This window comes from Equus caballus, chromosome 8 (genome assembly GCF_041296265.1).
Source record: "Equus caballus isolate H_3958 breed thoroughbred chromosome 8, TB-T2T, whole genome shotgun sequence".
Classification (NCBI taxonomy): domain Eukaryota; kingdom Metazoa; phylum Chordata; class Mammalia; order Perissodactyla; family Equidae; genus Equus; species Equus caballus.
This window is the reverse complement of record NC_091691.1, coordinates 32,171,222-32,197,771: the sequence shown is the minus strand read 5'-3', so window position 1 is coordinate 32,197,771 and position 26,550 is coordinate 32,171,222. Positions and strand designations below refer to the sequence as shown.

At 44.5% G+C, this 26,550-nt stretch overlaps 1 protein-coding gene across 14 annotated transcripts in view; it reads left to right on the top strand.

The window, feature by feature from the left end:
- Positions 1 to 26,550, top strand: part of ZNF605 (zinc finger protein 605) — a 49,849-nt gene that overhangs the window by 17,728 nt on the left and 5,571 nt on the right. For 13 of the 14 annotated variants that reach the window (XM_023648173.2, XM_023648168.2, XM_070220508.1 and 10 more), the window contains one exon: positions 334 to 5,400. In XM_023648173.2, the coding sequence (XP_023503941.2) occupies positions 334 to 2,189 (1,856 nt within the window). In that variant the 3' untranslated portion in view covers positions 2,190 to 5,400. Of the gene's footprint in view, positions 1 to 333; positions 5,401 to 26,550 lie in introns of those variants that run through there. The other variant, XM_023648174.2, reaches the window with a different exon arrangement.

The following is a 26,550-nucleotide window of genomic DNA, read 5'->3' as shown; positions in this document are numbered from 1 at the left end:
ACACATAGTAGATAATCAGTAGATCGTTGTTGAATAAGTAAATTGAGCTCTCCAGTATTTGATTGAAAATTGCTCCAGTCTCTTTTGGTTGTGATCACTCTTCCTTGGGTATATTTCATATTTCCATATTTAAAAGTTCATGTTTTTATAAATTTGTAAATTTAAATTCTGTTTTCTGTTAAAATTTTCAATGCCCAATAAGTAGACATTGTATTTGAGAGATTTGTGTGTGTGTGTGTGACTAGGATCCTAGGCTCCATTTCAGAAGTTTTCTTCAATAAGCATAATCATTGAGGGATTCACACAGTATGGGTTCATTTTTTTCCTTTTTAGAAGAAGTCTGGCTAGATGATAATCTCAAAATGTGGCACCAGGATAATCAAGACAAAGGTATGGAGAGAGGCCATGAATATGATGTTTTTGGGAAAATATTTCATTCCAGCATTAACTTTGTTCATTTAGGAATGAGGCCTCATAAATGTGACACAGGTGAAAAAAGTTTGAAACATCCTTTTGATTTTCTTATTCCAAAAAATAACTGTGGAAGAAAGAAACTTGATGAGCTCAATAAGAAATCGTTAGTCTATATCAAACCTGATAGACCCCACAGTGGAATAAAATACCGTGGTTACAGTAAATGTAGAAAAGCCAGCAGGAAGGAGTCGTGGCTCATTACAAGCCAGATAACGCAGTCAGGAGTCTGTCTATGCATGGAATGTGGCAAAACTTTTAGCAAGAAGTCACAGCTCATTGTGCATCAGAGAACTCACACGGGGGAGAAGCCCTACGGCTGCGGCCAGTGCGGGAAGGCCTTCTCCCAGAAGTCATTGCTCACTATTCACCAAAGGACTCATTCAGGAGAAAAACCATATGGGTGTGGTGAGTGTCAAAAAGCTTTCAGTAGGAAGTCACTGCTCGTTTTACATCAGAGGACTCACACGGGAGAGAAGCCCTACAGCTGCCGCGAATGTGGGAAGGCCTTCAGCAGGAAGTCCCAGCTTAAAAGACATCAGAGAACTCACACAGTAGAGAAGCCCTACGGCTGCAGTGACTGTGGGAAAGCCTTCTCTCAGAAGCTAAAGCTCATCTCCCATCAGAGAATGCACACGGGAGAGAAACCCTATAAGTGTGGTGATTGTGGGAAAGCCTTCTTTTGGAAGTCGCAGCTTATTACTCATCAGAGGACTCACACGGGGAAGAAACCCTATGCATGTAGTGAGTGTGAAAAAGCCTTCAGCAGGAACTCGCTCCTCATTAGGCATCAGAGGATCCACACAGGAGAGAAGCCCTATGAGTGCAGGGAGTGTGGAGAAGCCTTCATCAGAAAACCACAGCTCGTTAAACACCAAATAACTCACACAGGAGAGAGGAACCATCACTGCGGCGATTGCGACGAGGCCTTCTTCAAGAAGTCGGAGCTGATCAGACATCAGAAAACCCATCTGGGAGAGAAACCCTATGGATGTGTTGAGTGTGGGAAAACTTTCTTTGGGAAGTCACAGCTCCTAACACATCAAAGAACTCACACTGGAGAGAAGCCTTATGAATGCAGTGAGTGTGGGAAGGCCTTCACGCAGCGGTCAAGCCTGATGTCCCATCAGAGGACACACACAGGGGAGAAGCCCTATGAGTGCAGTGAGTGTGGAAAAGCCTTCAGCGAGAAGTCAAGCCTCATCCACCATCAGAGAACCCACACTGGAGAAAAACCCTTTGAGTGTGGTGAATGTAGGAAAGCTTTTGCCTGGAAGCCACAACTTCTGAGGCATCAGAGAATTCATACAGGGGAGAAGCCCTATGAATGCAGTGAATGCGGGAAAGCATTTGTTCAGAAAGTGCAGCTCATTAAGCATCAGAGAAATCATACAGGAGAGAAAACCTATGGATGCAGTGATTGTGCCAAAGCTTTCTTTGAGAAGGCACAGCTCATTATACATCAGAGGATTCATACAGGAGAGAGACCCTATGAATGTGGTGAGTGTGGGAAGTCTTTCACTAGGAAGTCCCACCTCATGCGGCATCAGAGAATTCACACAGGAGATAAATACTATGGGTGCACTGAGTGTGGGACTGCCTTCAGCAGGAAGTCACAGCTCATGACACATCACAGGACTCATGTCCTGGAGAAGCCACGTGAGTCCAGCGAGCATGGGAAGCCTGCTGGCAGCTGTCGCGCCTCCCCGCCCTTCTGAGCACACAGGCAGGAGAGAAACACTGTCACTGCGCTGACTGTTGACAAAACTGTCATTGCAAAGGTAAGTCTCACTAAACAGAATTCAGGAAGGAAAGAGCTTTTAGAACAGTAGACCGTATAGGAAAGCCTTCTCCCAGAAGACGCCATTTATTACACACAGATGGCCCCACACTGTGGAAGTCTTATCAATATTGTGATAGCACAGAGCCTTTTAGTCAGAAGCAACAGCTCATTAAACATTTAGAAGACCTAAACAGGAGGAAAACTCTGTTGTTATAAAAAGTGAGTGAAAGATTTCATAGAGGAAGGATGACGACGGTGCACTCAAGAGCACGTGTGCGCAGAAAACACTAAATGCTGTATATTGGAGATTTCACACTGAGGAGTAGGCCCAGTAACTTCAAGAATTTCGTAAGCATGATCCTATTGAAATAAGTCTATAAAGAAGTTGTGTTTACTGTATATAAATTATTGTAAAGGTTTTTAAATGGTAGATGTGTTTGAAGTGTGAAGACTTCTGCTTTCTGCTGTGGTGGGTAACTCTCCTATCTTAATCGGCTAGAAACTGCACAATTTATGAAATAATGGTTTTTAGACAGATAACAAGCACAGGTTTTGCTCCTTGGCAGAAGGTGGACAGGTTGAGGCGGGACCTACGATTGCCCACCTGCTGCCTGGAGCCGTTCCCAGGCTGCACTGCAGGGAAGAGAACAACCGTGATCTGCTGCGTTGAATAGACTTGCTGCATTGGCATTTGGGGAGGCCACAGTAGCTAGAATCTGCAGGGAAGTACTGGAGAGGAGGGAGTTTCCAAGAGAGAGGGCTGCAGAAATCTGCAAGGAGTCCTCTTGAGTCTCTCAGCTTAGTACTGATTTGGATGTGTGTGAAGGAAACTTCCTGAGACCAGGAGAAGTAGTGCTGGGGAGCAGCAGGCCCAAAGTTCCTGGAACTCGGAGCAGGCTGGGGACAGTTCACGTTCTCACCAGCCAGAGTGGAAACAGCTTAGCATGTGGGGCATCAGGTAGAATTCCCAGAAGAGTATATTGCCAGTGAGGGTAATTAACTCTGGATTAAAAGCTACTTTGGACCCACTGTGTCTGACATCCAAAAACTTACCTGGCATGCAAAGAAGCAGGAAAATATGACTTGTAACCAGGAGAAAAATCCATCAATAGAAAGAGGCCTAGATGAGATTGAAGTGGTTGGAATTAGTGGACAAGGATGTTCACATAGCTATTATAAATAGAAAGTAGAGGAAAACATGAATTTGATGAAACCTGACTGGAAGGTATATTTTAAAAAGCCCGAATGGAACTTCTCACAATGAAAAACACAATCTCCGAAAATTAGGAAAAAAAACCCTGCTAGATAGAATTAACAGGTTAGACATAGAAGAAGAAAAAATGTCATTGAACTTGAAGAGTAGGAATAAAAACTACGCAAGTGATGTACACAGAGAAAAAAAGACTGGGGAAAAAAAGAGCCAGGAGAATACAGTGGTGTCATCCACGTATAACTGGAGTTCCAGAAGGAGAGGAGAGAGACAAAGGGCAGAGGAAAGAATTTGAATAAATAATGGCTGAAAATTTTCCACATATGCTGAAAAGTATAACTCTACATATTCAGGAAGCTCAGAACCCAAAACAGAAAAAATATAAAGAAAATCATGCCGGTGGACATCATAGTCAAATCGATGAAAACCACGAATAAAGCACCTAGAGAAGAGAACAGACTCAGCACAAGGATGGCGGGAGGCCTCTGGCCGGGACCGTGCAGCCTGGAAGCCAGCCAAGCCACGCCTCTAAATTCCTGAAAGAAAAACAGGACCCCTGCAATCCAGAGTTCCATTACTCATCAAAAACACCTTTCAAAAATGAAAGCCAAAAAGACTTTCTCAGAAAAATAAAATCAAGGATAATTTATCACCTGTAGACCTCCCTTCAGGAAACATTAAAGGAACTTTTTGGGCAGCAGGAAAATAATACTAAGTGGAATTTGGATCTAAATGAGGAAATGAGGCGTTCTGAAAATGGCGAGTACGTGGGTAAATAGAAAAGGTTTTTTCCTCATTTTAGAATCTTTCAAAAAAGCGATTGACTCCTTCAAGCCTAGGGATGAGAATGTATTTTGGTTATGATCTGTTTAGAAGTAGGGCGTTTGCCATCAGTAGCGCTTAAGCATTAATCTTGAAAAAGAGCTGGCTAGACTGCATCATCTGAGTCAGAACCTGTGTCCTCGGGGCTCCGGATGACTTGTCCTTGTAGCAGCTGCACAATTGGATTGTACGTATCGTGGATCTGTGTATGTGCTGACCGTCCTCTGCTTCTCCAGGCCCAATTCCCCCCGTCTCTGCTCCTCGAGGCTGTCCTCCGGGACAGCGTCTTGAGGGTCCTGCATGAGCTTGAATGTGGGGGAGCTGGGACGAGAGGTGTGTGGCCGGTGGAGAGGTTAGTGTGTTGATCACCTCTCCCTTCCTCCTCCGGGCCATGGTGTTGGCAGCATCTTGCTCTTGTGTGACTGCAGCTTCCACTGGGCCGCCCTCTTCCATGGCCCTCAATCCCTCGGCTTTCAGTAACGAAATTCTGTCTCCCTGCTCTTCATACTTAAGGGCGGTAACTGCTTTGGGTGCCTCACCATCCCTGGTTGGTTTCCTTAATTCTGAACACATGTCTTTAAATAGTCCCTTTATTAAATGTTCTTGAGTTAATATTTTGAGTTTACCATTTGTCTTCTGTGCCATGTATTTAAATGATGAGCGTTTAACAAAATTTTGAGCATCAGTTACTGGTACGTGTGCCTCATAGGGCATAGATTGACATCTGTCAAGATTTACCACACTATATTAATATTTTCTCTTTGTATTTTAACAATTCAGTAGAAAGTATAACAAAGTTCTTTGTGTTTTTTGTTTCGTTTTACTGCATGTGTACATGGCTCTGGAGATTGTTACCATCTGCTCCGTATGCAGGTGGTCTTGTGGTTATTACTAAACCCGTCTTCAGTAATAGAAACTGAAATATTTATGGAGTCTTATGCTACCTCTGGGTTAGCCAAACAACTGACAAGAAAGCATTGTTATTTATGTTAAATATGTACAGACAAGAAAAAAGATAACCAGTTACTGAGTGAAGAAAAGAATAATGTATCATATCTTCCAGTACTCTCATTTTAAAAATTGTGCTGTGCAATTAAAATATCCTCATTCCATATTCTGCTGTTTTTATTATGTATAGTTCATGTAGTCGGTGACCGACAGACAAGGTTTTCCATTTCAGTTGTCAAAATTACCACAGAGAACCTTTCACAGGCTTCACACCGGTTCCATCACTGACACTAGGCCAAGAAGACAATCTGCTTTTCTAAGATTAAACCAGAGTCGCTTCACTTAGAATCTCAGGAAGCATAATGTTAGGTTGAAATGGACTGCCAAAGAGGCCAGTGTCGACAGCACCATCCCTGTCATTTGTCTAACACTCTTAAGAATGTCACCTTTCTCTTCCTCTGTCCCCCAGTCATTCTCTCCTGCTGGCATATGAACCTCTGCTGAAGGAAATAGTTGCCATTGGGCTACACAGCGGTATTTTCTCTTCCAGTTGGATTTGCATTTCAATCTGCATTTTGAAGGAGCTCTTCATGCAGGTTTTCCGTTTTGTATAACCTGGGAGGCAGCATTCACAGTGCCGTCTGTGTTAATAAACTTGAGTACCACTCTGCTCCTGCCGTTAGGGCATTAGCCGGCAAATGCAGTCAGTAGTTTGAGACCTGATCACGTTTGGAATACAGCATGTGACAGTTACCTGCAGTGGTTTCTCTGTAATGGTACCATGTGACCTATACAGGAGAGTAAAATGGTTTCCACCATAAGGGTTCACCCTGGTCCCCTTTATTCGCCAGAGTGAAGGGAAAGGCCATTCTCACTCTCATTATCTTAGAAAATTTTATTTATCTCATGATGTCTGTCTGCAACTTAGAAGCAGGCAATGTAGCATCTCATGACAGCTCAAAAGAATGAAATGTGACTAAGCTATTTCCAAAGTACACTTTCCTCCGCACTGCGCAGTGTGCTCCCAGCGCCCTCCCGCTCAGTGAACTCACATCCCTTGATAGGTGGTCAATTTGTTTTGAGGCTAAATCTGTAGACTTGGTGATGCTCTCTGATAATTCTATATTTTCTTTGTGGGGTTTTACAACTTGGATCACAATTATTATTTATTGTATCCAGGTAGTCTTGACATCTTGTCATTGAGACTTAGTTTCAGAATGTTAAGATTAAATAAACCAAGGAACACCACATTTATCTAATACGTGAGCACCTAAGTGATCAAAGATGCCAACAGAGAACTGCTATGGACGCAGTCACTGGTAAGACGAAACAAAGAAACAAAGAGGGACATCTGTAACTTGAGATTCTCATTTAAAGCATTCCTCTCATTAAAATTATTTATAAAAAAACGCATCAAGCTCAGATTCACGAAAAGATAAGGAAATGGGTTAATTTTTTTTTTATGGTGAGGAATATTGGCATTGGGCTAACATCTGTTGCCTCTCTTTTTTTTTTGCAATTCTTTTTTTTTTTTTTTTGAGGAAGATTAGCCCTGAGCTAACTACTGCCAGTCCTCTTCTTTTTGCTGAGGAAGACTGGCCCTGAGCTAACATCTGTGCCCATCTTCCTCTACTTTATATCTGGGACGCCCACCACAGCACAGCTTGATGAGCGCTGTGTACGTCCACGCCTGGGATCCAAAACTGCGAACCCCTGGCCGCCGAAGCAGAGCACACAAACTTAAGCACTATGCCATGGGGCTGGCCCTGTGGGTTAGCTTTTTCGTGTTTGTTAGAGAGTGATCCTGTGCAGGGAGCATTAAACCATGGACTGCTCCCACTGCAGCCATCCAAACAGGAGTGTGGGTTTATCCCCAACCGTGGTGGCCACAGGGCAGCTCTGTGGGCCTCAGTGAGGTGCACACATGTCTCCTACTGTGTATGATGTGTCCGTATAAGAAGAACGTGTCAAGTGATGATGTCTGAGATCTGGGACCAGCTGTGGTTCTCATATGAGGATAGGGCACCTGGCTGAGGAGAAACGTCAGGCTGCTGTTCTCTGCGGAGCGACCTCTGTGAGCTGCTCACGTCTGTCTCCACTGCCTGCTGCTTCTGGAGATCAGGGGCGTGTGGGCAGCTGTTAGCTCAAGCTTTTGCTGACACTTGCCCCTGTGCTCTATTTGACAGGAACATTCCTGTACACACGTGGTTACTGAGTAAACTGTTGGAGGTAATCTGTGTGCGTGTGATCATTGGCACAGTGAACTCTAGTTTCCATTCCACCTCGATATCCAAACTGAATCTGAACTCTCACCAGTTTCCGCACGTCATGAACGTAAAGAGAAGAGCACCTCTCCGCTCAGCTGCGGCTGGTGGTGCTCCGTCAACACTCTGCCCGGCCCTGCGCTCACCGGCCTGGGGGCTGGGGCTGCGCAGAGGGCCAGGGGCCTGCTTGTTTGCAAACCAAACCGGGACTGCCCTAACGCTCTGAAGCTTCTATGAGCAGGAGTCTCACAGCCTAGCTGTACCGAGCACATAACCTCAAGGAACGCAGTGATGAGGCACAGTGTGCAGGCTGGTCCACGTCTGCCCCGTGCCCTCGGGACAGGAGGGGCTGGGCAGGACCGTAGACATTGAGGTTGGAAACTCCATGAGATTCCACCTAATCCAAATCCCCACTAAACAGAGGGGCAGTGTCCTGCCACAGATCACAGTCGCTGGCGGTGCCAGGCCTGGACTCCACATCTGCGTGTCCAGGACGCTGCCTAGGGGACCAAGTGCCTGGGCGTCCTTCCTCCCACACCGCAGTTCCCGTGCAAGCAGGCCTGCTCTGGTTATGCCTGAATGGGTGTCATGGCACGCCTCCGGCCTTGTGGAGAAGCTTTCTCGTGAAAGGAAGGAGAGATCCCTGACGCACTTGTTGACGCAGTGGCTCCTTGGTGCCTGTGCTGGTCGGCTCTCTGCTTAGTGCTTTATGTATTTTTTACTGTCACCTCATTTATCACTCACTAAGCTACTGTCGTAACTCAAGGTCACACCGCTACCAGGTGGCAGAGTGGGTTGGAACCCTTCTGTCTCCCTAGAAACGAACCTCTTTATCATACAACTGCTACCCTGTATTCACCCCTGTTTAAAACAGCTGTTTCTTCAAGTAGCTCCAACCAAAGCCAGAAGGACTGAGGGTCTGGTCAGACCGGGAACCCAGAAGGCATACCTTATGTGCAGTGTTAGCCATTTTACTACTGTGTGGTTTTTGACAAATTAAGCTTTTTTGAGCTCCAATTTCCCAATCGGTAAAATTTAAATGGAGTTATGGTGGTCTTACAGTGTCTGTCCAGTCCATTTATCTTGATCATGGCTCCCCTCCTTATGGCAAGTACGACTCTGACCCACTTGGTCGAAGGCGTGTCCTCTCCTTTTGGCCACAGTGACTGCCCAGGTTTTCTGTGCGTGACTCAGGAAGTGTATTTACCCGGATCGTGTAAATGGATGCTGGGGAGAAGTGGCCTCCCTTTGGGTTTGAAAACCAGAAGGTGGAGCTGCTCCTGTTCGTCCTTACTACGTGCAGGGAGAACCGTGTCTTCAGCTAGGATGAGGGATTCCAAACCTTAGAACGAAGCAGAGGAATGAATGAGTGGGTAGGAAAAAGTCCTGATGATGGCACTTGAGGTACGGATCATTGTCCCTCAGGTTGTTTCCACCGTCAAATTTTCTGTTTGTTTCCTAATTAATTCTTTTCTGCTTTAGTTGCCTTCTGTGTCTTGCAATCAAGAGGGTTTTTTGGGGGTTTTTAGGAAGATTAGCCCTGAGCTAACATCTGCCAATCCTCCTCTTTTTGCTGAGGAAGACTGGCCCTGAGCTAACATCCATGCCCATCTTCCTCTACTTTATATGAGGGACGCCTACCACAGCATGGCTTGCCACGCAGTGCCATGTCTGCACCTGGGATCCGAACCAGCGAACCCCAGGCTGCCGAAGCAGAATGTGTGAACCGGGCCGGCCCCGCAGTCAAGAGTTTTGACTAAAGTAGGAATGACACCTGCCTTAGCTGTTTCCAAGGTTCTTCATGAGACCAAAGTAAAAAATAGTATATAGACCTCTTTTTCTTCATTTTTTTATTGTGCCAACATACATATGACATAAAATTTATCATCTTAACCATTTTTAAGTTAACAGTTCAGTGGTATTAAATACATTCATAATGTTGTGCAGCCATCACCACCATTCATCTCCACAACTCTTCATCTTGTGAAACTGAAGCTCTGTCCACATTGATGGCTAACTCTCCATCTCCCTCCCCTGGCTCCCACCCTTCTATTTTCTGTCTCTGAATTTAACTACACTAAGTACCTCATAGATGGGGAATCATACACTATTTGTCTTTTTGTGACTGTCTTTTTTCACTTAGCATCATGCCTTCAAGATCCTACTGTGTTGCAGCGTGTCAGAATCTCCTTCCTTTTTAAGGCTGAATAATATTCCATTGTGTAGAAAGACCACATTTTGTTTATCCATTCATCCATCGATGGACACTTCAGTTGCTTCCACGTTTTAGCTATTGTGAAAAATGCTGCTGTGAACATGGATGTGCAAATGTTTCTTTGAGACCCTGCTTTTAATTCTTCTGGGTGTGTACCCAGAAGTGGAATTGCTGGATCATATGGTCATTCTATTTTTAATTTTTTGAATACATAGACCTCTTACAATTCTGAAATAAATGGTCTCACTATGACATCCCTTCCCAAGCTGCAAATCCTTCTGTCTTAATTTTGTTGCTGGAACCAGCATTCCTCCGGTCTCGCATTCTGGACACCTCAGTCCTGCTCCTCACCCTCATTTCCTGATATGGTCTGGAACCCAGTCCTCTTCTTGTTTCAGCATGTCCTGTTCAATTTCATGTCCATTCCCATTCCCACCCCTCTAATTATTCACATCTGCACAGTTGCCATAGCCTGCAGTAGAGGGATGATGGAGAATGGTGGTTCAGGGGCTGGTCCTGCAGCCTATGGTTAAGTTCAGCACTCTTTGCTTCAGCAGCCTGGGTTTGTGGGTTTGGATCCCAGGTGCAGACCTACACCACTTGTCAGCCATGCTGTGGTGGTGATCCACATATAAAGTGGAGGAAGACTGACACAGATGTTAGCCCAGGGCTAATCTTCCTCAGAAAAAAAAAAAAAAGTGGTTTTTGTATCATTCGAAGAGTGGTTAGCCAACTGCAAGTACAGTGGATGTATCATGATTTAAACTGCGTGTCTCAGAGGAGTGTGATTAAAGGCAAATTCTTTTTTATATGTGCCTATTTTCTACGCGATGTATCATGATCATGTCTTGCTTTTATAATTTGAAAAATTTTGTTAATGAAGTGATTTTTTTTCTTTTTGCTGAGGAAGATTAGCCCTGAGGTAACATCTGTTCCAATCTTCCTCTTTTTCTTTTCTTTCTTTCTTTTTCTTTCTTTTTTTTTTTTTTTTTTTTTTTGCTGAGGAAGATTAGCCCTGAGCCAACATCTGTGCCAGTCTTCCTCCACTTTATATGTGGGTCACCACCACAGCATGGCTGATGAGTGGTGTAGGTCCATGCCCAGGATCTGAACCTGAGACCCTGGGACACCGAAGCAGAGTGTGCTGAACTTCACCACCACACCACAGGGTCAGCGCCCTGTTAATGAAATAATTATCCCTGATGTAACATAATCATGGGAAAACACAGATGCTTAATGAAAACGCACAGTTGGAACAACTGAACTCATTTACACCTGACCCTAAACGGTGAGGTCAGGGCCCAGGAGTCAGCCAAACAGGCTGGACCTGGTGGGGAGCAGGTGGGCAGCACCACCCACGGGTGCGTGAGGTGCTGTTGTGGCTCCTGAGGAGGAAGTGGAGAGGAAGCTAGTAAAGAAGGGAAGGCCGGAGCATAGAGAAATGGGCCCTGGAATACTGAAATAAACACGGGCTTTGCACTATTTCAGAACAGCACATTAATCAAATTAGCTAAATGGAAAGGACAAAATAAATTACTGATGTAGAAAAAGTCAACATATACTAGAGTTTCTCAACAAAATTATTAATAGATTCTTTGAAGGCTGATTAAATGATGCAGCTCTCAAAAAGCTTGCTTGAGAGAAATAAGCAGTAAACAATATCTAATGAAAGAGTTTTGAAAAATTAGAGGAGACTATAACAACTCTAGGCTAAAAATTTGAAAATTTAGATCAAATGAATACTTTTATCACAAAATATATAGAGAGATGAAACTCACTTTGAACATCAATAAATCCAAAATAACTTTAGCAAACTAAATCTAGTAAGATATTAAAACAACGTGACAAGTGAGTTTACCCTGGGATTGACACAGTGGGTTAACTGGAAAATCTATTACTGTTAATTAACACATTCACATTAACAGATTTAAAGATGAGAAACAGAAGAAGTGTACGATAAAATTCAATTCCAATTCCTTCTTTAGGAAAAATCCTAAGAATAGAAAGGAGCTCCCTAAATCCGCTGGTGGTGTTTGGTACTCATCAAACATTACATCTGACGATGGAACCTAGTCTATTTAAAATTCCTTTGATTAACAAACTAAAACGAGAAATATCCCCGCTGCTTTCAGTGCTATTTGCGTCAGATGCACGCTGCTGCTATGCGCCGCATGTTTGTGGCCCGTTTGCCTGTTGAAGCCCTGGCCCCGGTGCGGCAGCGTCGGGGGCGGGAGGCGGCGAGGCTTAGAGGCCACAGGGGCCCCTGGTGGGACGGGCTCGCGGGAGGAGACCCCGGAGCGCCCGTGCCCTGCGGGGCGTGGACGCGGAGCCGGCCGCCCGCCGGGAGGACAGCCCGCCCGCAGAGCCGGGGGTCGCGCCGTGCCCGCCGCTGAGGCTGCGGCGCGAGGTGGCCCGGGCCGGGGGGCGGCGCGGAGGAGACCGACCCGCGTCCCTCGTGCGCCGGCGGCCGGGGCGCTGCCTGCTGCCTCGTTGCGGGCGGAGGACGCGCCTCCCGCCGCCCCTGCTTCCGGAACAGCCCCCGCCGCGTGCCCGGGCGGCGGGCGGTGCTGACGCGCTGGCGCGGGGAGTCCGAGGCTGCAGCGCGGCCCCGCGTCGCTTGCTTCCAGCGCGCAGCCTGTCTGGTGCTAACCCTCGTCTGCCACGTCCCCTCCCGGGAAGCCTGGCACGTTTTGGTTTTGTCCCCAGTGTTCTGATGTTTCTCAATGGTAAGCGTTTGTTTTGACCGATTTTATTTCTTTTTTTTAGGAAAAAAAACCCAAATTTCAAGCTCATAGAAAAGTTGCATGAATGAGAATATCCTTTACCGCGATTCACCTCTTGTAAACAACTCCCCCCATTTGCTTTGTTATTTCCCTCCCCCCACGCGTGTATGGTGTATGTGTGCATGATGTTACTTGAGAATTGCATAAATGGACCTTCACCCCTAAATACTTGAACATGTATTTCCTAAGAAAAGGGTATTTTCTTACATAACCCCAGTATAATTATCAACTTTTAATGATACAATTCCATTATTTAATATACTGTCCATATTCCAATTTTGTCAAATGACCTAATAACAAGCAAAAATATAGAGAGAGGTAGATATAGATATATCCTTCTCTGGGGAGCCCTGATTAGTGCTCAACCCAATTTAAAAATGTCCTCAGCCATGTGACACTCTAGAAAAGGCAAAACTTTGAGGACAGTTAAAAGATGAGTGGCTGCTAGGAGCGGAGGGTGAGGAACGGAGATACAAACAGGCGGAGCCTAGGGGACCTTTAGGGCAGTAAAACTAATCAGTATGACGCTGTAATGGTGGACACATCTTTGTTGAAACTCATGGAATGTCGAAGACAAAAAGTGAACTCTAAACCATGGCCTTTAGTTAGTGATAATGTGTCCATATGAGTGCATCAGCCGTGAAAATCCTGTGAACAGCAGCGGAGCACTATCTGATAGAGCGCCAGAAGGTGAGAGGCTGGCGCAGAAGACCGGCAGGGCTCCACTCTGCTGTCCACAGGGCTGCTAGGGGTCGGAATCAACTTGACGGCGCTAACAACAAACTAGTGCCTCGGTTGTGACAGTGCACCATGGTAATATAAGGTGTAAATACAGGGGAAACGGGGAGGGGGGAATTTCAAGTCAGTTTTTCTGTAAAGCTGACACTGCTGTAAAAAAATGGGCTATTAACTTAAAAAAAAAAAAAACAAAAGCCATAAAAAAAGAATATCACAGTTGGTCCTACTCGTAGATAGAGAGTCAAAAATCCTCAATAAAATGTCAACAAGAGTTAAGCAATATCCATGCATCTAGATGTGTTCACGTATGTCCACAATAGACATATTTTTATATACTTACATGATCATTTGGGTTCATCCCAAAAATACGCAGATGGTTGAACATTAGAAAATCTCTTAGGGGCCGGCCTGGGTGGCCAAGTGGTTAAGTTCCCACACTCTCCTTCGACTGCCCAGGGTTTTGCCAGTTTGGACGGATCCTGGGCACAGATATGGCCCCACTCGTCAGGCCATGCTGAGGCGGCATCACACATGCCACAACTAGAAGGACCCACAACTAAAATATACAACTATCTACTGGGGGGATTTGGGGAGAAAAAGCAATAAAAGAAAAAAAAAGAAAATCTCTTAATGTAATTCACCAAATCAACAAATTAAAAAATAGACACTATATGATCCTCTCAATACATGCAGAAAATAGCAGTCTGAAAATTTTAATATTCAATGTCAAAAAATGAAAGGAAAGAAAATTCTTTTCAAACTAGGAGTAGAAGGAAACTCCCTTAATCTGACAAACTATTTGTACTGAAAGCTGACAATACATGTCATTCTAAGATACCGCCTTTCCAGCCAGGAAGGGGTCAGATCTGCCTTTAGCATGCTGCTGTCTAACTCTCTTGAGAAGGATTTCCCACGCAAGTCAGAAAAAGTACAATTCACAATAAAAACTGGTTGATAGGGGGCCGGCCCTGTGGCCAAGTGCTTAAGTTCACGCGCTCTGCTTCAAGGCCCAGGGTTTCACCGGTTCAGATCCTGGGCACCGACATGGCACCACTCAGCAAACCATGCTGAGGCGGCGTCCCACATGCCACAAGTGGAAGGACTCACAATTAAACATACACAACTATGTACCAGGGGGGTTTGGAGAAAAAAAGAAAAAAAATTAAATCTTAAAAAAAAAAGTGACTGATAAATTTCACTGTATCAAATTCAAATCTTCTGTACAACAAAAAACCACCACAAACAAAATGGAAAGACTAGCAGCCAATCAGAAGGAACTTGGAATAATTACACAGAATTAGTATCTAGAATATATTAAATAAAGACTTCCTGTAAATCTATAAGCAAAAGTCAAATAACCCAATACAAAAATAGGCAAAGCTCTTCACAGAACATGTGGAAAGTGGCCTAACAAGAGCTCTCGTCCATTGCTGGTCATAGTGCACTTTGCAGAGGAATTGGCAATATGTGGTGAAACGGGGGATATTCACATGATACAGCCAGGAGTTTACTTGTGCCCCAAAGAAACACTTCCACGTGAATACAAGGAAATATGTATAAGAATGTTCCCTGAAGCAATGTTTGAATAAGTTGCAAAAATAAAATTTAGTTTGGATTGAGAAAGTAAACGATTGCCAGTCATTGGGCTGGCAGGGCAGACATACATTCAGCCAGCTGCAAAGTTAGCAAGAAACAGTGTTTCTCCCACGGACAAGCTGGAAATGTTCATAAGGAGCCCGCTTTGAGTAGCTGCTGCTTTCTTCCTCACTGAGAAAACTTTCTCTCTAAAATCATAAACTTTGCTGTTTGTAAGTGTGTCAGTAAAAATAAAATGTCCCGCTCTTGCCTGGAGGATCTAAATCACTTTGACCCAGAGAAGCAACCTCATTCCCAGCCCAGGGGCAGAGCTTCAGGTAAAGTGTGGTCTGGACACAGCCGCCCATTGTCACCTTAACTTTGTAGTCTCCTAGGAAACCAGACATTCCAGGCCTGATGTTGTACCCTTTACACAGAGCCTTGTTGTATTATCAAAACACTGCTTCGGGGCCGCCCTGTGGCCAAGTGGTTGAGTTCACGTGCTCCACTACGGCGGCCCGGGGTTTCGCTGGTTCGGATCCTCAGTGCGGACATGGCACCACTCATCAGGCCATGCTGAGGCAGCATCCCACATAGCACAACCAGAAGGACCTACAACTAGAATATACAACTAGGTACTGGGGGGCTTTGGCGAGAAGAAGAAGAAGAAAGATTGGCAACAGATGTTAGCTTAGGGCCAATCTTGACCAAAAAAAAAAAAAGAATTTGCTTGGAAAAAAAAACACTGCTTGAGTTCATTTCACCTTTTGCCTAAATCCTGTAAATATTAATCTCTTCCTTTGTTTCGAGAGATGACCGACATTTTCCCAGGTGTTTAGCTTCTCTCATTGCAATGAGTTCATGAAAGAAGTTTGTTGAATTACAGATTTGTCACTGGTGAGGGACAAGTAGGCTGATTGGGCCAGGACATAGTAAAAACAAACCAAAACTAAAAACTACAAACAAACAAAAAGCACTAAATATCCAACAATCAGATCATAAATTATGGTGTACTCATAAAATGAAACACTATACTGTAGTTAAAAGGCATGAACTGTATGTATAATCATCCATATAGACAATTCTCAAAACCTAATGTTGAGTTTTGAAAAGTGATCAAAACAATGCTACAGCTCACCTGTCATTCATGTAAATTGAAACAGAAAACATCTGCTATAGACTGAACATGGTGCCCTCTCAAAATTCATATATCGAAACCTAAGCACCAGTGTGATGGTTCTCGGAGGGGCCTTTGGGAGGTGACCAGGTCCTGAGGATGGAGGCTTGTGAGCGGGATTCCCGCCCTTAGAAAAGAGGGCTGAGAGCTCCCTGCTCCTCCTGCCATGTGAGGACCCAGCATCTACGAACTGGAGCAGGGCCCTCGCCAGACACGGAATCTCCTGGCGCCTTGATCTTGGACTTCCAGCCTCCAGAACTGTGAGAAATCAATTCTGTTGTTTATAAGCCACCTAGTCTGTGGTGTTTTGTTATAGCAGCCCGAATGGACTAGGACAACATCATCACATATAGTCTACGTGTAGTGTAGCTATAGATACACTGAACGGAAGGGCTGGGGAGGGACGGCTAAAGGGAATGGGACTGATAAGTGGGACAGATGTCTGGGGCTAATAAACAGCTGATTACATAATGTTTCATTTCTTTTATTAAAATATTTAAAAGCAAATATGAACAAATATTTTTAATAATTTGGGGGTGATAGATACTTTTGTGTCTGTACATTATTCTCAGTACATCTGTGGATTTAAAAATGTTTACAGGGCCGGCCCAGTGGTGCAGCAGTTAGGTGCACACGTTCTGCTTTGGTGGCCCGGGGTTCACCTGTTCGGATCCCGGGTGTGGACATGGCACTGCTTGGCAAGCCATGCTGTGGCAGGCATCCCACACATAAAGTAGAGGAAGATGGGCATGGATGTTAGCTCAGAGCCACTCTTCCTCAGCAAAAAGAGGAGGATTGACAGCAGATGTTAGCTCAGGGCTAATCTTCCTCAAAAAAAAAAAAAATTATGTTAAAAAAATGTTTACAAATTAAATAGAAAAATAGTGACAATAGTGTCTGGTTCCTGATTTTAATAGGAATGCTTGTGATTTAATGGGAATGCTCCATTTATTTATTTTTATCATGTTAAGCTAATATATAATCATTCCAATTTTAAGGGCTTAAAAATCTAGATGGACATTAAAATTTATCAAATGCCTATTTAACCATCTATGGAAGTGATCATATGGTTCCCCCCTTGATATGTTAATATGGTGGATTTATTAATAGTTTTATTTATTTTATTTGCTGAGGAAGATTAGCCCTGAGCTAACAGCTGTGTCAGTCTTCCTCTATTTTATATGTGGGTCGCTGCCTCAGCAGGCTGACCAGTGGTGAAGGTCCCCACCTGGATGGGCTGCAAATCCAGAAGCCTAAGTGGGAGGTGTGAACTTAACCACTATGCCATCAATGGGCCCCAATAGTTTTCTTAGTTCTGAAGAATTCTTGAATCCCTGGAGTGGACCCCATTTAGTCACGGTGTATTTTAAATAGATACGCCTATTCAATTTGTCAATATTTTCTCTTATTTTTGCATAAATGTCTATAGGTGTCTGTAGGTGTGGGTTTTGGTTTGGGCTTTGTTGCTGGGGCCTTTGTCAGGTGTACGCGGGTGACCCTGGCTTTGTAACATGAGGACGGAGGCTTTCCTTCTTTCTACATTCACTGCGACAATTTATTGTTAGAATTACCTACTATTTAAAGATTTTTAAAAATTCAGCAGTTAAAATGTTTGAACCTGGTGTTTTTGGGTGGGTATGTCTGAAAACGTTTTCCGTTTTATCAAGTTACTGTTCTGTAAGATTTTCTCTTTTAACTTAACTATGGTTATCTAAATATTGCTTGGAAAGAATTCATTTCACACTGATTTCCAGCGTAGTATTGAGCCAGGCAAAGGTGCTCCGCATCTTATTTTTATGTGGTTACGTCCATTTTCTCATTCCCAATTTTGCGAATCTGTGCGCTCTTCACGTTTTCCTTGACTTGGATTTGTAATGATTTAACTACATAAATTTTCAAAGAGCTAGATTTATGTATCAGCTCTAGTCATTTTCATTTTTAACTTCTGCTTTCATGAATTGAATTCCTCCTGCTTCCCAGAGGTGACTTTTGTTTTCTCCCAATTTGCTCAATTTAATGCCTAATTCATTTACTTCTACTCTTTTTTGTTAAGGTAGTGGGGGACTCCGTTTCGCAGTACGGGACCTAAATTTCTTACATCAGTAATCACACTGGAGAGGCAGCGTTTCCCCTGCGCTACCGCTCACCACCGTCCGTCTCTGGGCTGCAGGTCAGCTCCCCCGCGGGACTTCCCAGGGCAGGGACGGCAGACGCCCGGCCCGCGGCCGGCCCACCGCGCCAAGACGCGCCCGCGGTTTACGGCGAGGCGCGCCGCAGAGCCCTCTGGGAGATGCAGTCCCCGAGCGAGCGGGACTCTGGGAGATGTAGTTCTGCGCAGACACCTCCGCGGCGGGACCGCGTCAATCTCGGCCTGCGGGCCGCCGGGTAAGGGTGTGCGGGGCGGGGGCAGCCTCCGTGTCCGCCAGGGTCCCGCGGTGTCCCCGGCGCGCCCAAGCCAGTCCGAGGAAGGCCTGCGGGCGGCTGGTGGGGCGGCGTTGGGGTCAGTGGGGTCCGGGGCGGCGGGCAGTGGGGGTGAGAGCGTGGAGACCTTGGCCGAGGACCCCGGGGGTTGGGTGATTCGGCCTTTGCAGGGTCATTGAGTGTCGGACTGCGGACGTTATGAATTGGAGCGGGACAGCTGGGTCGGGCCGAGTGCGGAAAGGGTCTGTGGGGTCGGGATGGGGTGAGGTGCGCAGTTGGGGGCCTGTGGGGATGAATGACTGGGGGAGCTGGGGAGACTGGGGAGTGGCTCTCGGTGACTGCAGGTGGTGAGGGATGCGTGCATGTGGACTTGTTAGGGCCGGTGTTCGGGGTCTGTGGGTCTGTAATCAGGCGTCTGTAGACAGTGATTGGACAGCTCCCGGGATAGATGATGGGGGACGCAGAGCATTGGTGCTTTACAGGTGCCTGCGGGGAGTGAATTACTGGGGCCTTGGGGTCTGAGTTGGTTTAAGGGCGTCGGTGATTTAGAGGTGAGAGGTCTGGACTTCGATGCCTTCAGGGTGTCAGTGGTTGGGGCATCTGGGGAGTGCCTCATGGGGTCAGTGAAGGGCAACTGGAATTTGCTGTTTGGAAGGACCGTGAAGTTTAATGTTTGTGGGGTGAGTGACTGGGGTTTTGTATGGTTTGGGGATTGCTGGGGCTTGTGAGAGTTCTGTGAATGGAGAGACTATGGATTTCATTATTGGAGGGAGGTTTTCTCTCATTAACTTATTATTGTGCCTCAGGGCTGAGTGGCTTTGGAGGACTGTGGGGGTAGGGGATGGGAGAGGGCTGTGTGTATCAGTAATTATAGGCTCATGGAGGAAGTGAGTGCTGGATGTCAGCCTATGTAGTGGCTGGGGAATTGAGAGACCAGTGATTAGGATGCCTGAAGGGTGAGGAATTGAGGACTATTAGGGATAATTGATTGGGGAGCTTTATCTGGCTGAGTGATTGAGGAGGCCTGGGTATCAGGCATTGGAAGAGTAAGTGATTGGGGAACGGTGGGCTGAATGATTTGGTAGCCTGTGGATGGAGGTCACAGATTGTCAGACATTTGGCCGTGAGTAATTGGGGGCTATGGGAATGACTGCTTGGGGACATAGTAGATATGGACAGTTGAGGAGACAGTTTGTGGGGACAATAGGATGAGTCATTAGGAAGCCTGTGGGGTTAATAAGTAGTGGGATCGTGTGAGAGTTAGTGATGGGCACACTGGGTCTGAGTGATGGGGAATTGCAGGGCTTGCTGGGGATGTGACTGGTGGAGTAAGTGATGAAAGCGTCTTTGCAGGTGGTTGATTAGGGGAAGTGATTGGGACATCTTTGAGGATAATAATTGAGTGGCGTCGGGGTCAGCGGTTGGAGACGAGGCACGCCTGGATACCAGGTGTTGGTTGGTCTGGGAGTCAGTGAGCTGACTGTGGAGGGAGCAGCTGGGGAGACCTCTGGGCATGAGTCTTTGAAGGCCTGTGCAGTTCATGTCCAGGGAGACCCATGGGAGTTGATGGTTGGGGGACCCATAGAGATAATGCATGGCGGAGTATGGAGTGAGGAATTAGGAGTTATTTAGAGGTTAGTAATTGAGAACGATTGAGTGGCCTATGATATGGTATAATAACAGGTCTATGGATATATTTTTTGGTCCGAAAATGTATTCACTGTATAGCACACAAGCCGGTTCAAAAATTTAAAAAGACTATAAGATCACACTTTTGTAATAATGTCAGCATGGTTTCTTTTTTTTAAGATTGGCACCTGAGCTAACACCTGTTGCCAATCTTCTTTTTTTTCTTCTTCTTCTTCTCCCCAAAGCCCCCCAGCACACAGTTGCATATTCTAGTTGTAGGTCCTTCTAGTTCTTCTCTGTGGGATGCCACCTTGGCATGGCCTGATGAGCAGTGTGCAGGTCGGCACCCAGGATCCGACCTGGGGAGACCCTGGGCCTCCAAAGCAGAGTGTGCGAACTTAACCACTCGACCATGAGGCTAGCTCCCTGTCAGCATGGTTTCTGCCACCTTATGAGAGAGGTACCTTTGAAGTAATGGGATTATGGATAACAACCGTCTCTTTATTTAGCATATATGTGTTTTCTGATTTCTCTATAATCATATCATATAATAGCGCTAACTAGCATTTACTAAATGTTTATGTGCCGTACACAGTTCTAAACTCTTCACATGTATTAACTAATTTAGAACTCTCAAGAACATTATGAGGTTAAAGTGAACTTTTGTTGTATTTTTTTTTTTAAGATTTTTTTTATTTTTTACTTTTTCTCCCCAAAGCCCCCCAGTACATAGTTGTATATTCTTCGTTGTGGGTCCTTCTAGTTGTGGCATGTGGGACGCTGCCTCAGCGTGGTCTGATGAGCAGTGCCATGTCCGCGCCCAGGATTTGAACCAACGAAACACTGGGCCGCCTGCAGCGGAGCACGCGAACTTAACCACTCGGCCACCGGGCCAGCCCCAAACTTTTGTTGTATTTTAAGGAGAAACTGTCTGTTGAATTGTTCATTTAATGAACTGATGGATTCACTTCTCCTCTTTTACTTGCCTTTATTTGACAGTGAAAGTGATGTCCTCATTTCCTGTTTGCTCTGTGTCTCACAAACACACACTCTGTCTTCCTCACTCACTTTCAGAGAGGATGATAGAGTAGTACCCAATTTTCTGGGTCACCCACCCTTGTCACCAAGAAAATCAGGTAGAGTCTTCAGGCCTTCCGGAGTGTTGTGCTGTGCTGTGGACGCTTGTGTGAGACGAGAGTTCTGGAATTCAGCGGCAGGCCTTTCTCAGACCATCCCACCTGACTCATCCCCTCCATCCCCTCACATGCGCTTCTGGTTTTGGCTTTTGCGCTGTTTCTCTTGTTCCCGTGTGGTGCCAGGCCAGGCCAGAGGGCCTACTGCAATCCAAGCACGGAAAGAAGGGGATGCTGGTCCCTTCAAGTTAAAGAGTTGACGGGGACTCCAGTGGCAAAGGCAGGATTCCCATATACACCTTGAGGCTCCAGAAACCCCTTGTGTTAATCATTCTACTTCCACCTCTTATTTTAAGTCTTTAGTAGGCACTTTCGTCTCCATATCTCCTTTAATCCTTACAAGCATCCCACGTGGTCTGTGGTTCCATCACCACTTGAAAAGAAAACAAAACCAAACCCGCGGCCTCTGTAGAGTGAAGTGCCTTGCTTAGAAGCATGTGGCCAGCAAGAGAAAAAGCTCGGATTGAACTTTCTTTGTTTTATGCCATATCTCGGGTTCTTTCCCTGAAACACAGTTAATCCCCAGCGTGTAATAATTTATACCAGGCATCTTCAGGAGGTATTTATGGAGGAGGTATTGAGTGAGTCTCACAGATGATCATGGAGTTAACAGGGGCTTTTGGTGTTTTTGCAGAGTGCTTGCGTTAAACACTGCTGTTAATGCTGTGGGGTTCTTTTTGCATACTCCAGTATTTGGGGTACTTGTTAACTCTGTTTAGAGTCGATAGAAAACTCAATTTGGGCTTTAAATGAAGGTGAGTTTTCAGCAAGAGAGAGATTTAGATGCCAAAGAGTCTGCCTCAACCAAAGAGAATCTGCCACTGATTCAACAGATTCCAGTTTCCATGAACTAACTGGCTTGAGATAAAGAGGAGAAGGTCCCGGGACCAGGGATTCACCTTGGCAAAGACAGTTCTGACCAGAGACCTCTAACCTGAGCATTAAGACACTCCAGAAGATTCACAGGATAGAGCAGGGCCATTTCCCACGAGTAGCAGAAAATGACCAGGTCCCAGGTGAGTAATTTACTTATTTATTCCTAAATTGTGATTCCATACCATTCACCCAAGTAAAATGAACAATTTAATGTTTTTTAGTATATTTTGAGGGTTCTGCACCCATTTAATTGTGCAGCTACAATCTAATTTTAGAATATTTTCATCCTCCTAAAAAGAAACCCTGTGCTCATTAGCAGGTACTCCCCATTTTTCCCTCCACTCCCCACCCCCAAGCTCTAGGCAACCGCAAATGTGCTTTTGTTTCCTATGGATTTGCCCATTCTACCCGTTTCATATAAATGGAATCATACAATATGTGGTCTTTTGTGACTGGTTTCTTTCATGTAGCTTAATTTCAAGTTGGGACGTGTGTCAATACTTTATTCTTTTTTATTGTAGAATAGTACTCCCTTGTATGACTATACCACATTTTATCAGTTCATCAATCGCTAGACGTTTGAGTTATTTCCGTGTTTTGGCTATTCTGGATAATGCTGCTATGAATATTTGTGTATATGTTTTGTTTCCTGTTCTCTTGGGCGTACACCTAGGAATGGAATTGCTGCTTCATGTGGTAACTATATTTAACATTTTGATGAACTGATGACCTGTTTTTCTGAAGTGGCTGTTCGATTTACAGTCCCACCAGCGACGTACAAGGGTTCCAGCGTCTCCGCCTCCTTACCAGCGCTTGTTGTCTGGTTGTAGCCGTGCTAGTGTGTGTGAATGGTACCCATTGTGGGTTTGATTTGTACTGCTCTCTGTATCCTTGATGCTCTGTAATCTCACACCGATGTGTCTGCATGTAAAATTTTTGTTCACAGTCTTGACTGAGTTCAGCTGGAAGGCTCTTGTCTGCCTGCAACTTCTGGGAACTTTCTTCTTTTATTTCACTGACTGTTTCCTCCGCTTTATTCTTCATTTTCTCTAGTTCTGGGATACTTCCTTGATGTATATTTTCTTCTAGATTTATCCTCCAAGTTTAAAAACTTTAATATATTTGACTTCTTTTTCTTTTCATCTTCATTCTTGCAGTTCCTCAGTTTGGTAATTCAGACTACAAATGTCCTCTTCTCCCAGATTCATTCTGCTATGTGGCCAATGTATTGGTTTTTTTTCCATTCAAGTATTAATATTAACTCTAGTTGTTTCCTTTTAATGGATCAATATAATGGTTGAAGAAAAGAGACGTGGGACTTTTGTGTTGTTTGCATTAAGATATTTGTTTCAGGGGCCGGTCCTATGGCCTGGTGGTTAAGTTTGATAGGCTCCACTTCAGTGGCCCGGGTTCAGTTCCCAGGCGCAGACCTACACCACTTGTTGGCAGCCATGCTGTGGCAGGACCCACATACAAATTAGAGGAAGATTAGCACAGATGTTAGCTCAGGGTGAATCTTCCTCAGCAAAAAAAAAAAAAAAAAAAGGATATTTGTCTCAAAATCAATATACTGATTTTTCTAGGGGTGATAACCTATGTAGGATGTAAAATGCAGGTCTTCTGTTTAGCTTGAAACCATTTTTTAAAAAATTACCAGTAGTATGTTCCAGCCAGCTCATACCTGCTTGCAAGAGCCGGTAGTTAAACACTGAGGAATTTGCAAACCAGTTATTAAACTTGTGTAGCTTGCAATCAGCCATGGTGGGAATATTTACAACACAGATATTAGCAAATGCTACAAATTAGGGCTCTGTTTTTCAAAAAAAATTGATTTATCAGCACACCACTAATTGTAAGTCTGGATCACATTACTTATCTAATCATTCTCAGAAGCCATGCATGAGTTTAGCTACTTCACGTATCAAATTGATCTGACTGGAGTCACATCTTACAGTTAGATGAGCAACATGATACAGATAACCGTTAAAGCAGTGAACTGAACATGTGTTCAGTGCATGTCTTGTGTGCAAGGAGCCATGGGTACATGGCTGGGGCGTGTCTGAAACGGACCACCTGAGAGCTCTCTGAAGCTGTTGGTTTTCCTCTTCACTGCTGTGCCCCAGGACTGTGGTTTCTTTGGTCTATTTTGCTTTCATTATAGTTAAGTCCAAAATATTTTCATTGTAATTTCTTCTTTGACCCCTGTATTATGTAGAAGTGTGTTGCTTAATTTCTAGATACTTGAGGTGAGGACTTTTCTAGATATCTTTTTTTTTTTAATATTGTATTTATTTATTTATTTATTTATTTATTTATTCTCCCCAAAGCCCCCTGGTACATAGTTGTATATTCTTAGTTGTGGGTCCTTCTAGTTGTGGCATGTGGGACGCTGCCTCAGCGTGGTTTAATGAGCAGTGCCATGTCCGTGCCCAGGATTCGAACCAACGAAACACTGGGCCACCTGCAGCGGAGCGCGCGAACTTAACCACTCGACCACGGGGCCAGCCCCCTCTAGATATCTTTTTGTTATTAAGTTCTAATTTTATTCCATTGTGGTCAGAGAACATCTCCTTATGGCATCAGTCCTTTGGGACTTGTCTTATGGTCCAGCATCTCAGGGAATAATCCGTGTGCATCAAAAAGAATGTGTTGCTGGGTGGAATGTTCAATTGATGTCAGTCAGGTTAAATCAGTTGATAGTATGTTCACTTCTTTTATATCTTTACTGATTTTTCTCTACTTGCTCAATCAGTCATTGAGAGAGGCATGTGAAAACCTCCAGCTCTAATTATAGGTTTGTCTATTTCACCTTTTATTAATTCCATTTTTTTTGAGGATTTGTTTAAGAGTTTATGTACAATAAATTCCTAGAAGTGGAATTGCTGGGTCAAAGGCCATGCAAGTGTACATTTAATAGAGATGACGAAATTGCTCTCCAAAAAGCTTGTTCGAATTTACATCCTATCGACAGTGTTTTGCTGACTCTTCCCCACAGCCTCACCAGCACTGCGTCTTAGCAACGTTTATCCTTGCCAGTCTGATCGATGAAAAATGGCATCTTTGTTGTTTTAATTTACATTTTTAAATTATTAGTGATCATCTTTTTTTCTGTTTTTTTACTGTAATAAAACACATATAACCTAAAATTTACCATGTTAACTATTTTTAAGTGAACACTTGAGTGATATTAAATACTTTGATAATGTGCAACCGTCATGACCATCTCTCTCCATAACTTTTTTCGTCTTGTAAAACTGAAACTCTATTCCCGTTTATTTTTGTCAGTTTTTGCTTCATGTATTTTGAACTTTGTTATTAAATGTATGCACATTTAGGATTATTATGTTTTCTTGATGAATTGACCCTTTTGTGATTATGACATGTCCTCTTTTATCTCTGGCAATGCTCCTTGTCTTGAAACCTACTTTGTTTAACACTAATGTAGCTGTTCTGGTCTCCTTGTGGTAAATGTCTGTGTGATATTATCTTTTCCTTTACTTTACTTTTAATGTATTTGTACCTATTTTTTTTCCTGCTTTCTCTCCCCAAATCCCCCAGTACATAGTTGTGTATTTTTAGTTGTGGGTCCTTCTAGTTGTGGCATGCGGGACGCCGCCTCAGCATGGCCTGACAAGTGGTGCCCTGTCTGCACCCAGGATCCGAACCAGTGAAACCCTGGGCCACCAAAACGGAGCACGTGAACTTAACCACTCGGCCATGAGGCCGGCCCCTATTTGTACCTTTATAATTAAGTGTGTCTCCTGTAAGTAGCCTATAGTTAGGTCTTACTTTTTTCCAGTCTAATAATCTCTGTCTTTTATTTGGAATGTTTCTTTAATCCATTAACATTTTAAGTAAGTATTGGTACGTTTGGGTTCAAGTCTGCCATCTTGCCATTTGTCCCATTTGTCCCTTGTCTCTCTTTCCTTTCATCTTTTGGATTGGTTGCCTGGTGCTCCCGGTGCTTGGGCATCGGAGGACATGCGCCTGTGAATTTCCATGAGGCTTTCCTCTCCTGCTTTCCACACCCAAGCGCTCAGGCACAAAAGTGAAGCCCTTCTGCTGGGCTTCCCCCTCCCTGCTCCCCCCACTGCGGGGGGCCCGCCCTCCTTGGTGAGTCCTTCAGTGTTGGTGGACACATGCTGACATATCTCCATGCAGCTGCCCTTTGAAGGGGATTTTTCCTGAAATAAAATTCTAGAACTTTTTGTTTGTTTGAGCACTTTAGACATCTCATTCCATTATATGTTGCCTTGCATTGTGAAGCGGTGAGAGGTCAGTTCTCACTCTTGATCCCTGGAATGTAATGTGTCTTTTATTCTTTGGCAGATTTAAGATTTTCTCTTTCTCTATGGTTTTCAGCAGTTTGGCTGCTGGGCCTTGCTGTGGTTTTCTTTTTTGTTGAGGAAGATTAGCCCTGAGCTAACATCTGCTGCCAGTCCTCC